At 35.3% G+C, this 16,659-nt stretch overlaps 1 protein-coding gene across 8 annotated transcripts in view; it reads left to right on the top strand.

Annotated features, from left to right (window-relative positions):
• The window catches only part of TTC29 (tetratricopeptide repeat domain 29), a 187,088-nt gene that overhangs the window by 60,803 nt on the left and 109,626 nt on the right, over nucleotides 1-16,659 (top strand). For all 8 annotated transcript variants that reach the window (XM_039539201.1, XM_039539204.1, XM_039539202.1 and 5 more), the window contains 2 exons: nucleotides 11,717-11,929; nucleotides 15,626-15,711. In XM_039539201.1, coding sequence (XP_039395135.1) covers nucleotides 11,717-11,929; nucleotides 15,626-15,711 — 299 coding nt within the window. The remainder of the gene's footprint in view (nucleotides 1-11,716; nucleotides 11,930-15,625; nucleotides 15,712-16,659) is intronic.

The raw sequence follows: 16,659 nt of genomic DNA, 5'->3' as shown, positions 1-16,659 counted from the left end.
TTGGAGAGAGTCCAGCGGAGGGCAATGAAAATGATTAGGGGCTGGGGCACATGATTTATGAGGAGAGGCAGCGGGAACTGGGATTATTTAGTCTGCAGAAGAGAAGAGTGGGTGGATGGGGGGGGGTTGATAGCAGCCTTCAACTACCTGAAGGGAGGTTCCAAAGAGGATGGAGCTCGGCTGTTCTCAGTGGTGGCAGATGACCGAACAAGCAACAATGGTCTCATTTTGCAGTGCGGGAGGTCTAGGTTGGATATTAAGAAAAACTATTTCACTAGGAGAGTGGTGAAGCACTGGAATGGGTTACCTAGGGAGGTGGTGGAATCTCCATCCTTAGAAGTTTTTAAGGCCTGGCTTGACAAAGCCCTGGCTGGGATGATTTAGTTAGGGTTGGTCTTGCTTTAAGCAGGGGGTTGGACTAGATGACCTCCTGAGGTCTCTCCCAATGCTAATCTTCTATGACCTAGCTGTTGTTAAGTATCTCACAGCTGATTATTATTACATACAACTAATATCTTGTATCATAAACTCATGTTTCCAGATGCTCAAAGTCCCAACTATTCTCTACCCAGTTTCCCCTTGACAACTTCTAAAGTTCAGTTATGCACTTTCAAAAATCTGCATCAAATTAGGGTGGGACATTTAAAAGCATTCAGTATTGGCTTAATACTGCCCCCATTGAAGACAAAGTTAAAACTCTCATCTACATCAGTGGGAGCAGCATTAGACCAATTCTGTGCACTTTTGAAAACTCCACCCTAAAAATGTAGGCAGACCATCAAATAAATTAAATTTTATATTAAATTTAATAACAGGGGAGCTTCTGTTGCTGTTATATTCATTGGTTTATTTTGTATATCAAAAACTTCAATGCCAAGGGAAGCCATGTAAAAGTGTAAGAGAAACCAGATAATCTTTTTTAAATAAAGATTAAAAGATTAAAATACATGCTACATGAAAAATTCTCCATAAAAATACAACTATTAGTATATTATGCAATAAATAGAATAATGATAAAGAAAAAATCAAAAAATCATATTTCTTCATAATCAAATTGTGAGCTACAAGAATATTTAAGAACAAAACATATTACATTTGACCCAGACTAGTGTACTTCTTAAAGGCTTACAAATTAGAATACTTTATATTATTTTCCAGTAACAACATCCAAGATTATAAAAACCTGCAAAATACTACACTCACCATCATTTCAAATATTACAAGTGCAACAGTTGCCATTAAAAAGTTAGCATTTGAGTGCAATATGAGATTATCCGTTTTCCTCCTTTATTTAGAAAAGGAAGTATACCTGATAACTAGAACTGGTTGAAACATTTCTGGTGGAGCAGTTTTTCATGAAAGAATGCTGATTTGATGAAATAGAAGTGTTTCACACAAACCTATCAATTCTGTCAAAATTTATGACAGGAAACTGAAATAAAACAAAAAAGATCCAAAATTTCAACTTTTCATTCCAATTTGGAATGAAACCAAATTTCAAAATCTCAGAATTTCCTGTGGAAGGAAAATTCCAGTTTTCAACTGGCTCTATTGATATCAGTAGTTGAAATTTTGGATTTTTTTTTGAAACAATTAATTTTGATTTTATCAATTTTACTTTTGTTATACTATGATTTCTAATATAATATACAAGTTGGCTTGTATATTATGTAATATTATAAAACTTGAAAATTGCGATGATAAAATAAAAATGAATAATTGATTTCAACTTTAAAGAAATTAAATGTTTTATTTCAGTTTCCTGTCATAGTAGTTGTATTTTTATGAAGAATTTTCCATGTAGCATGTATTTTAGTCTTTTAATTGTTATTTTAAAAAAAGATTATCTGGTTTCCAGAGGATATTACTGTTGCCTTGGCTGGGAGGTTAGGTTAGGAAAGCAAAACAGGGAAAAGAATTTCCACATGTTTCATAACTGGGTGATTTACAAGGTGCATTACCCTAGATTACAACAGAAACTTTTTGAGATTAATAATTAAAGCCCATTTGTCCAAGCTACCTTTTGAACAAAAAAAGAGGAGCACTATTAGTAGGTGAGATTTGAAGACCATTTCACGCCTTTCCAAACATTATAGGCTTCATGTAGTGGCCCTGTCAGATCCCACCTTTATCTTAGGGAGTTAGTCAAGAAGTATCACTAACTCCTGTCTTTAGGCTCATGTGGGGACTGCTATTTAGATTATTGTCTGCATTAGAGGATCTGAAAGGCAGAAAATTGACTTTTCCTTCCTGTAAAATGGAGCTTTGCTCATCAGATCTCATCATTTGGAACCCTACCAAACATTGATTTTATGTAATCATATAAAAAAAAACCTTTTTCTAAATTATTCTACAACTGTATTTTATACAATGGCTGTTTTATTGTATAAAACAGCCATTGTATAAAATACAGTTGTAGAAGTTAATGTGTCAGTTAGCTAAGGAGCACTTGACTGGAGAGTGTGGCATAAGAAGCTTAAGAAGCAGTACAGTAGGAGAAAAGGTCTTCAGATGCTGCTGCTTTTCCCTGCCAGTCAATGGCCAGAGGGAAGCACCTATAAATCCAGATTGACAGATCTGAAGACTAGACAGATTGAAAAGGCTTATTAGATAATTGAGTCTATCCCCATCCAAATGCAGGATGTAGTTTCCAGAGAAAGGACAGCATATTATTACATAGAAATAATATATTGTTATTGATATTGAACTGACAGTTACTGGATTGAATTGATGTTACAGAGATTGTGTATTTTCAATTCAAATTAATACAATCTAATAAAATCTGAGAGTAACTCCTGAACATACAGCATGAAGGAGAAAATTGCAAATTGAATTGATAGAAAAATATAGTACATCTTATTAATGTTTATTCTTGTAACAGGAAAAAAAATACTGGTGCGTACTATGAATGTTTTCAATTAAGTGCTTCAGCAGATACTCCCAAAGGAGTATTGTAACAAAACATATTCAAAACTCTTATCATTCTGTTCTTTTCAATTAATCTAACTTCCCTGTATGTTTATACTTCTTTAATGCAATAAAGTGTATCCTTTACATTTCTAATCTTAAGAAAAGATAAATAGATCTGATTTTCACATTAGGAAGTCTCTTAGTTTTAGTAGAATTTTTAGGGGCAGGAGACAAATTAATTCTATTCATATATTGTAGTGAAAACCTCTTCAAGTCAGTCACTGTAATGCATTAGTGCAAACTCTAATAATCATAATTTACATGTTCCATAAAACTTTTATGGCCTAGGCATAAACAGTCTTATTTTTGATTCTTCAGGCATTTGGGGTTATAACTTTTAATTGAAGACAGAGTTCCTGAGATTAGTTCAAAAACTTCTTTAGTTATTTTATATTTTAAAAATTAAATTGAATGGTAGAAAGTAATTTATTAGAAACTTTTTTTACTTAGGCAAAATGAATTAAATATTTTAAAAGCTTGCTATAATTCAAATGAATTAAAATATATAATCCTTTTTCTATAATTGTTAATTGTTAATTTTCTATAATTGTTAATTGTTAACATTTTTTGTAGCATCCATTATTGCTCTCTGCTTTATGTACATGTTTGTAAGACTATGGCATTTAATGAAGAGATCTTTTTAAAATATTGATAGTCACAAGTAAATTAAACTATGTTTGATCTATGTTAAAGATTCAAAGTCCAAGGTCTTTGAGTAGAACTTAGAATAAAAATGTAATTAGGTTACATCCCTAAAGTCTGATATATCTTTAAATAAGACCGCAAATGAAACTTTATTAAAACTTCATATGAATTATTTCATTGCTTTTTTAAATTCGTTTTCCCTCTCTTCTCTTTCATGTCTATTACTGACACTGCTGCTTGTATTTTACCTGTCTTTCCCAGGGTATTTTAATTATTTACTGCTTAATGAGTAGTACTGAGACGAAGCTTCATTCAAAGCTGCCCACTCAGAAACAGATTTTTTGTTTCTAAGCTTCACAAGGTCTCGGACTACTGCAGCTGGGCCTGCAGGTCTCACCACATTATATAAACTTTTCTGGAGGCAGGGTTTACTCCTAATAATTGACAGAGGAGATTCTAGAGATCACTGCTTCTAGAGATGCCTTCTCAATGGGACTGATGGCCAGTGAGAGTGGTCTGGCTGTCCGTTGAATAATTTTTTCCTCAGTCTTCCATTGTTGCTGAGATTGCCTTAAATCTAAAAATCATTCGTTTTCAAATTCTAAGGCATGATGGAGGGGCAGCCAGGCCAAATTTGAGTGGTGTGCAGGGTTGTGACCCTCTATGCCAAGTCAAATTGCCAACAAGCAGCACTTCTTAGTTGAAATACAGGATAAAAGGCATCCTGTACTGATTTAGTATGGGACAGGGTAGTTTTTATTTAAATAGAGGACATCACTCATAATACAGGACTGGTAGCAATCCTAAACTGTTGTTGGGTTCCCATAAACACACACTTTTGTTGGTAACAGATTATTCCTTTCCTAGGGGTGTCAGAAATAAAAAGGTGCAAATACTAGTTCTGTTAAGCAATTTAAAAAATTAATCACGATTAATCATGTGATTAATCACACTGTTAATAATAAAATACCATTTATTTAAATATTTCTGGATGTTTTCTATTTTTTTCAAATATATTGATTTCAATTACAACACAGAATATAAAGTGTACAGTGCTCACTTTATATTTATTTTTTATTACAAATATTTGCACTGTAAAAACCAAAGAAATAGTACACTGCTACCCCGATATAACATGAAATCGGATATAATGTGGTAGAGCAGTGCTCTGGGGGGCCGGGGTTGTGCACTCCGGTGGATCAAAGCAAGTTCAATATAATGCGGTTTCACCTATAACGTGGTAAGATTTTTTTGGCTCCCAAGGACAGCATTATATCGAGGTAGAGGTGTATATTTCAATTCACCTAATATAAGTACTGTGATGCAATCTCTTTATCATGAAAGTTGAACTTACAAATGTAGAATTATATACCAAAAAAAACTGCATTCAAAAATAAAACAATGTAACTGATTAGAGCCTACAAGCCCATTTGGTCCTACTTCAGCCAATCGCTCAGACAAACAAGTTTGGTTACATTTGCAGGAGATATTGCTGCCCACTTGTTTACATCACCTGAAAATGAGAACAGGCATTGGCATTGCACTGTTGTAACCGGCGTTGCAAGATATTTATGTGCCAGATGCACTAAAGATTCATGCCCTTCAAGCTTCAACCACCATTCCAGAGGACATGCGTCCATGCTGATGATGGGTTCTGCTCAATAACGATCCAAAGCGGAGTGTACCGATGCATGTTCATTTTCATCACCTGAGTCAGATGCCACGAGCAGAAGGTTGATTCTTTTGTGGTGGTTCGAGTTCTGTTGTTTCCGCATTGAAATGTTGCTCTTTTAAGACTTCTGAAAGCACGCTCCACACCTCGTCCATCTCAGATTTTGGAAGGCACTTCAAATTCTTAAACTTTGGGTCGAGTGCTATAGCTATTTTTAGAAAACAGAACAGGAGACATACCATTCTCCCCCAAGGAGTTCAGTCACAAATTTAATTAACACACAATTTTTTTAACGAACATCATCAGCGTGGAAGCATGTCCTCCAGAATGGTGGCTGAAGCATGAAGGGGCATACAAATGTTTAGCATATCTGGCACATAAATACCTTGCAGTGCCAATATCTCCCATCAATGTAAACAAACTTGTTTGTCGTAGTGATTGGCTGAACAAGAAGTAGGACTGAGTGGACTTGTAGGCTCTAAAGGTTTACATTTTTTTTGTTTTTGAGTGCAGTTATTAACAACAAAAAAATCTACATTTGTAATTTAAACTTTCACAATAAAGAGATTGCACTACAGTACTTGTATGAGGTGAACTGAAAAATACTATTTATTTTGTTTATCATTTTACAGTGCAAATATTAGTTTTTCTTACAATTATAAAGTGAGTATTGTACACTTTGTATTCTGTGTTGTAATAGAAATCAATATATTTGAAAATGTAGAAAAACATCCAAAATATTTAATAAATTTCAGTTGGTATTCTACTGTTTAACAGTTCCATTAATTGCAATTCATTTTTTTTATCACGGTTAATTTTTTTTAGTTAATTGCATGAGTTAACTGGGATTAATCAACAGGCCTAGCAAATACCATTGGAACAATTACTTTAAATTACAACACAAAAGGTTAAACCAATAGTTCCTAAACCAGCACTGAAGGATAGTTCAGTACAGTGGTATAAATATAAGAGTCCTGTAGCCCCTCCACCTCATCCTCCTTGCAGGCTGCTGCCCTGCTTCCCCTTGCCGTCGCTATTGCTGCTCCCCTGCTAGTAAGTCTCAGCCCTCCAGTGCTAGCTTCCAGGCTGTTTGCTGCCCAGTCTTCCCTCTGTAGCCATTTTTCAGGCCTCCAGGCTGCTGCTTCTGCTCTCACAAAGCCTTTGGCTCTCTCTTGAGATTAATGTCCTTCGACCATAGGAAGTCCTTTTTTCTTTTTGTACTCTGGGGATTATGGATCCTGTAAGGAGTCCCACTGACTTCAATACAATCCTCTTTGCCTCAGGAGTCCAGCCTATCTATTTGCTGAATTAGGGCCTTGTTTTATCATTTTGCATGCTGTTTATTTCATCTTCCAGCAAATCTCCACTGAAGATTTATAAAACCTCCCTAAATAGTGGCTTATATTGGAAACTGTGACAAATCCGTAACTATTTCAGCATGAATAGTGCTACCATAATTATCATAATTGTATATATGAAACTAAAAATATCAGTAGTTCAAGCAGTTAAATTGAAATGGAAGCCAATATCTTTTAAAAATGGCAATAACATTTCTTTTTTTGCTATCACTAAATATTGCTTCTAGCAGATTTTATGTGTACGTTGTACAGTATAATAATTTATTACAAAAGATGCCCACTGGTTTTAGATTAAAACGCAACATAATATACATGAAGCTTTATTGTTCCTTTAAACAGGTTGTTTTAAACTTAAGTGGAATATTTTGCTAACGTCCCAACAAATGTTTACAATTTAGAACTAAATGTGCTTTTGGCTTGTACTAGTATTGCTGAAGAAATGTGCATTATAGACCTGCCAAATAAATACCGTTGTTTGTACTGCATTAGTTTCATTGGTAAATGTACAAGCTGATAGAAAAGGAAATAATTAAGTACTCTCAATATTGCTGAGGCATGGAGCTAGAACAGGTCAGTCAGTGCATCTTATTGTGACATACTAAATTACCTGAACAATATTAGAAGCGATCTTTGGACCTAATTAACATCCCACCTAATTAATGTCATCTCTGTATGTACAGACCTCTAGACAGAGTCGCACTTTTTTTATGTATTAAATATCACATTATTCAAATTTGCTATCTTTAATTTCTGTATTGAAAACTTAAGATTTCTGTGCTGTTTTCTTAAGTGGGAGTAACTCTTCCTTTTTTTTTTCCTCCTTCAAGTAATCAATGCACTGCTGAATGAGTTCATTTTAATGCACTCAATCATGCCTCTAATGTTTGTAGCTTACGGGCGCAAGCATCAGTAATGCAGGAATGTTATATGGCTTTAGTCTGGCCATTTCATAAAATATTCATGGAATCAAAAATGTGCATCAAAATAGCGGTTGGGAGAATTACATTTATGTGCCTGCTTTTATGGCAGCTTCACATTTAAACCCATTTGTGTTAATATCTAGTCAATCTTTCTACTTTAAAAAAAAAGGAAAATGGTAGTGATCATATACGTCCTTCTTTGGTTAATATTTGTCTAAGATATCTGCTGTGATATAACATATATAAACTTTTGGAATATTTTGTAGGAAGGGGATTTGTAAAGGAAGACTTGAATAATTTTCAGAAATATAAAATGTTTGTCTACCATGCTTTTAAGTTTATATCATGTTGAGTTTTGTTCTTTAAATGAATGGATGGATTCTCTTTTTTGTGGGCTTTCGGTAAACTCATACTCTTCAAATAGTTTTTATTCAAAAGTGCACTTTCCTTCCATTGAAAAATAATAACACAAACCTTAGTGTGTATACATCTAGTTAGAATGAAAATAATAATTATTTATAATATTTAATGTATTTAGTGGATGAATGATGCTTTGTATGAATATAATTGTTTAGAACGGGTCTCCTACTGTAAATGATATGTAGTTATACCACTTCCTTCCAATTATTAAGATGAATTGATTACTGATAGCTTTTTGATGCCTTGTCCTGGGGCCCCAGTAAATTATAACATTTTTGTAGTACTGCTATATGTTTTATAGGAATTACATTTGTGATTCTGACTCATTTGATTAAATGAGAGAAAGTATCAGTATTTCTCAAAATTCAGGTTTAAGACACATGGGGATAACTTCTGAGAACATTGCTTGGGGAAATTAGACATGCAGCTACTTTTGTTAACAATAACAATGGAAATAATTTCCTGTGTAACATTTGAAAATATGTGCTATAGATTGTCTGGAAGCAATCATTTTTCTTCATGGAATCTGAGATAGATATATGGGATATCCTTTCCCTTCTACGAAATATTTTTTAGGATCCCTCTCACTGTCTGTCCCTCTTCTTCCTTTGTCTATCTCCCTTTCTTTTCTCAAAGACAGTAAAAATCATTTTAAAACTAGCCTTCCTATAATTGAATTGATATAAAAAGAAATCCTAACTTTTAAAGCAGAGATGCTGTGTAACCAGCTTCCTTTCCTCCTAATGCTTTCCATAATTTGTATCTATTTATTTATTTTTGAGTTATTACAAAAACATCTATTCAAGTGCTCTAGCTACTTGTGCAACAAATAAAATAAACGACAATAATAATAAAAAACAAAAATAACACAACACTTAAAATTAAAATACAGGAGACATTCCAACTAAATACGCAAACTCAAACTGAACCAACTAGCCAAACAGAATGAATAAATTGATTCCCCATCACCCTGAAGATTTTATTCTCCCCAAGCTTTTGACTGTCTATACTGAAATGCTTCAGAGAACGGATAGGCCTTGCAGGTGAAGATGAGCAATTTCAGGTTATTTTAGAGTTAGGAGTAAATTCCAAAAAATGAAATGTACTACTAACAGTAACTTCCCAGTTAATCCAAGAGGACTTCACCTTGAACTCTTCCGCTGATTGCAACTGTGATTCTCAAGAAGACAAATCCCAGGCCTGTTACATCAAAACCTTTCACTTTTTCTTTGCTTAGGAAATTCTCAGCCTATTTCTAAACTTATATTTCTTTTTATTTTCTGTTTAGCATCTTCACTCTTTTTCTTTTGTAACCAGATTGAGTTACTTGTGTTTTCAATCTTGGCTTCTTCTTTTTTGTCTGTAATGGAACCACACTTAGGGCAGGTCCATACTCACCGCGCGGGTCGACGCGGTGAGTTCGACTTCTCCGAGTTTGAACTATCGCGTCTAATCAAGACGCGATAGTTCGAACTCCCCGCGCGCTCCGGTCGACTCCGGAACTCCACTACCGCGAACGGCGGTGGCGGAGTCGACCTTGGAGCCGCGGAGTTCGACCCCGCTGCATCTGGACGGGTAAGTCAGTCAAACTAGGGTACTTCGAGTTCAGCTACGCTATTCGCATAGCTGAACTTGCATACCCTAGTTTGACCCCCGCCCTTAGTGTAGACCAGGCCTTAGATGCATTTTCACCTAATTCTATCTGAATGATACCAGAAAGCACAGTCTGCCTCTGTATTTTGGTGCTCACTGAGTTCTGGCAACAAAGATGTCAGGACAGGGCCCCCCTTATGGCTAGTTCAAAGGCCAGTGGGATATATGGAATATATTACTTCAATTTCTGTTCTGTTAGGAATGCTCTCAAGGGAGTCCCTCAAATATGAGGTTGCATGGGAGAACAGAACCACTATATACTATAGCTCCACGCATTCTAAACCACCATATACTATAGCTCCAAGCATCCTAAACAGGCAATAGAAAGGTATGCTGATTCTGGAAGTTCACCTGAATCTGTCCATCTAAGAGATAACATCTCAGATTCTGAGGAGGAACAAGTACATTAGATTCACCTTCAACATCCACCTCCCTGGATGACTTGCTTGTCACCTCTTCCTGTCCCTAGAAATAGTTTCTCCTTACGGTGTGTTTTTTTCTTTTTAGTTTCACCTGAATAAAACCATATGTCTGCCAGTCTTTTCCCTCCATAATACATCTGGTGAAATTAGGTTTCATAAATTGAATGGCCAAAGAGCTTTGCCTTGTTACCTGAAAAGAGTCAAGCCCTTTCAAAAGTCCAAGTCATTTGTTCATCGACTTGGGGGGGGGGGGAACCAAAGAGGGAAATGAGTTGTGCCACAGACTAGCCAAGTGCATAAAACTCTGTATCCAGCTCATTGAGTCAGAGCCTCCAATTCATCTTCATAGTCATCTATCCCAGAACCAAGGACAGCTTAATTTCCAATCGCTGAACCTAGCTGTTTGGAGTGTGGTATCATGTTGACTTTTGACTTGGAATGTCTCTGACCAGTTCACCAGATTGTGATAGAGGTTTCCTCAAGAAGACTCATGCTTTGAAATGGAAGGTAGATATTGTTATGGGTCTTTAATAAGTCTTCCTCTGTCTGTCACAAGGCCTGTTATATTAGGCTATCAGTAGATTGTCCACTTCCCTGGATTGACTGTAATCACAGTCAAGATTCATTTTGAAGCTGTATCAACTTAGCATCTTCTGATTTTGAGTCTTCATACATCCAACAGTTGAAGTTTTTGAAAGAACTAGTACATATCTTCCTATGTCTGAGCTATTGCTTATGTGGGACTTAAATTGCTTTAACAAAGCTGATGAAATTCCATATTGAAACTTCTTGAAGATTGTCCCCTTTACCATCTATCTTTGAAGACAATGTTGTCATGGCAGTAACTTCAATCAGTTTTAATGAGGAGCAATCCTTGATGACTGACACTTGTTACACGGCATTCACAGGTATAAGATGGTATTTTGTCCAAACTATAAACTCTTTAGTAAAATTACCTTAAAGCTCCTTCTGAACCAGTCTACCTGTCTCCTAGCATTTTTCAAAGCCCACTCTTTACCCAGGGAAAGCTAGTCTCCATAAATTAGAAGTTAAGAAGGCTTTGAATTACTATCTTGAGAGGACTACATTCATTGTAAGTCTACTAGGCTGCATGGGTCTATAAATCCAGTAAGGGAGAAAATCCACTCAGATTGCTGAAATGGATTAGACTTTATCTTCAAACTTGTGTTTACCTTATCAGTGTTTCAGTAACTGAAGATCTTAGAGCACATTTGAAAAGTTCTACCTTCTACTCCTTTCTTACTCCTTCAGAATCTTTCAGCCTAGGATCTGGACTGTGGTCCTTTACACACACACTTGATTTTAAAATATTATACCCACACAGAATGGTTTTTACTTTCTAGAAGATTCTGACTTCTGCTTCCTAACATTGTGGGTCTATACAGGCAACCTACTCAAAAACTACATTTACTAGTAAGTAACTTGTAGTTTGGGCAACAAAGTGTGAATTGAAGGTAAAGATGACTTACTGATACCTGTAAGCATTTTATTAAGTTATGGGTTGATGATTATTGGAACCTTTGTGAAGTTAAGTTAGAAACAACTTCTTTTGTAAGAAATGATAATATGCAAAAAAAATTTGAAATATTTTGTTAAATATACTGCTTATATTTATGAATTAGTTATGTTTTTCAGGTCTGTTCATGAAAGCTGCTGAGCATTATGAAACATTCCATCAATTGACACTGGGACGGATGTGGAATGATGAGACAGGTCATACTTACAACTCACTGGCCTGTGAGCATCTCTGGAGAATTTACACATTACTAGCAGACAAAATGCTAGAAAATAAAGAACACCAACAGGCCATCAAAACTCTAATAAAAGCTTTTGAAATGGCAAAAAAAGGTGTGTGGAAAATAACACTTTCACATTCCTTTCTTTAATGTGCAGGCTCTGATTTTCCCAGGAGTAAGGTAAAAATCGTCAAGGGTTTGAATGATTATTTCCTATGAAATTCAAAGACAAATGCCATCAATATACTTCCAAATCTCACTGTAAACCAGAAGTGCCTTCTTGCTGACAGCAAGGAATCCATTAGTTTCTTGAAAGCTTTATCTCCAAAAATGCAGTCTTCTGGGACTATAGTGTTGTAAAACAATGAACCCATAATCAGAAGTAAGGTCATTTACAGAAGTTGAGATTTTTGTAGGTTAGCCACTGTTGATTTTTCATTTCCTTAGTAATGTTATCAGGCAGATCACTACTGTTTCATTCTACATGAATGATAAATAATTATGGAAAGAAAACCATTTCCAGTATACCTGAATCATTGAAAATAGTTTTAAAACTTAAAATTCAGGAAATGCTATATATGATGGCTATCTGTAGTAAGGATCCAAAAGCTGATGGAAAGATGAGGATGGCATTTGAATATATGATGTCAGATGCTGAACAGTTACAAAGCAGCTGTTTATTTATGGGGCATTATTATATATGAGAGGGAGTAGAAAAGGGAGAGTGAACCGTCACAGTTGATTTTAAGAAAGTACAGATTATTTTTCTGTTTTTTTGGGTTATCTTAATAATGCTTATTTGTTGAAAGATGTCGTTAGATTCCAAAATCTACAGTTTTCTATGTTCACAAGAAAAAAAATGATTTTATGTGTTCCCCAGAATTAGAATGGAAGATATTGTATAATCACTTTTATTCAATTAGCATTGTTATGCTAACTTTGTGGCAGCTTTATTAGTTTTTTATATAAGAATTATGGTTAATACACACTAGTAATTTGAAATTTATCAGGAGAGAAATTTTAATGTAAATGTTAAGAAAATGTATACAAGTACTGATCAATTGGTCAGTCCCTACGAAGTAAGTGGAACTGCTTAAATCAAGCTTCAGCCAGAGATGCCAAAAAACAAAAATCTCCTTATGTGTTTAGTCTTGTAAAATAAAGTTTGTAGCAGTGAAATAAAGTTTGTTCTGTGTAATATACAGAACAGTATAAAATGTATAGAATTAAGCGTTAACAGTGCTATTCATTATTTAAAACAATATTGAATTATTTCTGTTTTCTTTAGTCACATTGTTTCTAAAGATTTAATATTGTTAAAATTTCTTTATACTGTTAAAAAGTTAAATACTTTAAAATACCAGCTTAAAAATCTATATTGTACTCCCACACTAATTTTTTGAGGATAAAGCAAAATGTTTTAAATTTACTACATACTGGGTCTGAGGTTTCCATTCATTCCATAACAGTCCTTTTGAACATGTGTCTTTTTTGACACATTTGTCTGAATGTTGATTGGGTGGTTCCTTCTTTCTTTGGATTTGGCCCTTAGGCAATCTGTCCTATTTCTTTTTCAACACAGAAGCTAATGGTTCTCTTTTGAGAGTTGCTTCTTCAGAGCCCCACTCCTGGGAGCATGTGACTCAGTAGTGTGAGTTCCAAGACCATTTAAAGCAATAACTGTTGCAAATAGGCGTATATTCTACCACAAAATAAAACCTTACTTGTGTCATGCATCTTCTTATCTGTTTATATAGTCAAGAGAATTGTTAAGAGATTATCATAGTGGATCTGATGCTGCATTGAGAAAACCAGGCAGATGCCCCAACTTAGAGCTGGTCAAAAAATTTTGACCAAAACTTTTTTTGGGCGGGGGGAAATGCAGATTTGGCAATTCCTAACCATTTCACAAATTTATGTTGATTTCACCAAATAGTTCCAGTTAAAAAAACCAAACCAACTTTTTGGTTTTAAATTTTCTTTAATTTTGTTTAATAGAGCATTTTTAAAATTTCTATAACTCTAAACAAACTTTTTGCAACGTATCAATTTGCTGAAATTTTTGAAAAAATTTCTTTTATGGGTTGACCCAAAACACCTTTTTTCCCCCAATTTTTCAGAATGCCAGAAAATTGAAAAATCCATTATTCACTACCAGATGGCCTTAGAGCTCTTATTATATGAGCTAAGACAGCTACTACAGCTTGCTGAGACATGTGTCTTTGAAACTTGTGGCAGTTCTGCAATTCACACCTTTACTCACCATTATTCTGTAGATATTTAAACGAGATCAGATGCTCATTTCAGAAGGGCAGTCCTTCAGTCTCTGTTCAAAAGCCCCCTCTCTCCCTCAAAGAGGCCCTTATTCAGCAAAATATTTACATACATGATTAAGTTTAAGCTAGTGCTTAAATCCTTCTCTCTTCAGCATTCAATCCATTCCACTGGACATTCCTGTGCTTTGCTGAATCTGGACCAGAAATTAATACAGTCTCTCAAGATTCAGGCTCTACAGAGACCATCCTTGAAGGAAAAAGAGAGGTTTTGAATGTATTTTCTCTATAGAGCCATATTTTCTCATCCCCCTTCCCTGCCCACTTGGAATCTTAGGAAAAAGAACAGAAGGATTTGGGATTGCCTGCTTTTATAATTTTACCAAGTGTGTTCAATTCTGTAGGTGTGTGGGGGGGTGTCCTTATGGGTTCAGCAATTATGACTTTCAAAGATTTCAGGACACTTGGAGGCTAAACACGAACTTCCATGAGTGTGGATCTGTAGAGACAATATATTAGGAGAACATCAGTTAGAGGTAAATAATCTTCCTTTTTCATGTGTAGATGTTTATATTGGTGCAGGAGTTGTGAATTTGTTGACCTTCAGGACTCATTTCAAAGCTCATTTTCTAGGCTTTTTATGTGTTGAATGGGCAGTATTGCGTGATGAAAAAAGGTTTTATATTTTGGACATTGATTCCAATTTGTTTGCTTTACTAATCAATTTTTGTATATATATCCCCAAACTCTGGATGGGTTAATTTTGAAAAAATGATATAAATAAATTATTTTATATAAATTATAATATTAAATATACAGGCCAGGTTTTCTTTTGCTGGAGCAGTGCAAAGAGCCAAGAAAGCAGCCCATTTTGGCCAGCTGAGAATTCCCTTAGCTGTTGGGAGCTCTCGGTGGGGCCAAATTAGCTCACCTAACTCATTTGCCACCTCCAGTCTCTGGAATAAGGAAGAGGCACATCTAAAATGTGCTGTACTTCAGTTGTCCACCATTTGTGTAGCATTTCCTGGAACCATTGCTGGCTAGTATAGATTACAGCAGCTTTCAGGCTGCTCTAGCCTATGCTGGTGTGGAAACCTAGCCTGAGAATCAGGGAGCTGTAACTGTCTCCCTGACTTCTTTCTGCTGCACCAAGTTTCTGTTTGTATGTAGCTAAATAACTATATGGAGATATTTTACTGACCCTCTAAATGTAAGGTGTTTCGTGACTGTCTTTGGAGAGGTGGTGGCAGTGCTGTGAAACAATTCATAATAGAGAAGCTTATATCATGACAAACTGTGTGCTCTGTCTCATGAAAACATTTGTACTTCCTATGTTTGTGGCTTTTTTTAATTGAGTATAAGTGCTCTAGATAAACATAAAAACATCAATGTTTGGAAAGTGATAAATGACAAGCTATAAGGAAAAATTTAATATGTTACTAAAAAATGACATGTACGTTATTTTCAAGAGCTGTCAGTAGTAGTGTAATTTGTTTAGAACTAAGAGTAATTATAACCCAACTCCTCCCCTTTAGGAGGTGATAAGAAGATGGAAGGAGAAGCTGCCTATTGCTTAGGGCTAGCTTATCATTCTGCTGGAGAAGAACAGACAGCAATAATAGTGAGTTTACTTAACGTTTCTTAACATGCATTTTATAATTTGTCCGGAGGCAATTACCTTGGCTTTGCTATTAAGTGACCTTAAATAAAGGTCTGCTATTTTTAGTGAGGAAAGTTTTTATTACTGTTTAATATTTATTTTATGATTTTACTACAATAGCCTGTATAAAATATCTGCTGAGAATAGGATGGGAAAGAGTTCTACATGTGAGAATTCTGGAAGGACAGAACCAATAGTCCATCTCTGCCTCTTGGATCAGTTTTAGAGGAAAGATCAGTGACAACCGAGTATGCTTCTGCCATCACTGCTGTATCTCTAGGGAAATACAGCAGCATTCGATGATCAACTGTAACAATGTTATTGGGAGATCCAGTAGTATGAATATGGATGTATTTTGTCCTTGTCCATGGACAAACAAAAGTGCATTTATCAAAAGAACCAGTGCCATATCTGTGCGTGCCCAAGCCTTAAACTCAGTTTGGAGGGATCCAGTGTTCTAGCAGCAGACATGTTTCGTAGAGAGGACTCTTCACTAGTTTATTTTATTAACTTGTTCAAAAATTGAACACTGGAAACTAGATAAGAGTTGAAGTAGGTTGAGTTGAGCAATGATTTCTTCAGTATCAGCTTGTTTACTGTATGCTTATAGTTGATGATGGATTTCCCTCTTCAAAGGAGGCATTGATAATTTGATGTTCCAGAAACTTTCTATTATCTTTTTCATGATTCTTCAAAGCTTCTTGGATTTTCTTACATGCAGATTGACTGAACTGTGGAAAAGAAGGTGTCATGTTATTTGTCCTGTTATAGATGTGTGGTTTCTGGTGTTCAGAGAAGCCTACCTTGATGCTGCAGATGATCAGTGTGAATAGGCTGATAAATCCTCAGTTAGAGGTTCTGGGTTGTGAAGTTGAATGAAAGTATTTCAGATTGAGAGAGCAGTTTCTG

This window comes from Mauremys reevesii, linkage group 5, assembly GCF_016161935.1.
Source record: "Mauremys reevesii isolate NIE-2019 linkage group 5, ASM1616193v1, whole genome shotgun sequence".
Taxonomy (NCBI): Eukaryota; Metazoa; Chordata; order Testudines; family Geoemydidae; genus Mauremys; species Mauremys reevesii.
This window is presented reverse-complemented; position numbering and strand designations above follow the sequence as displayed.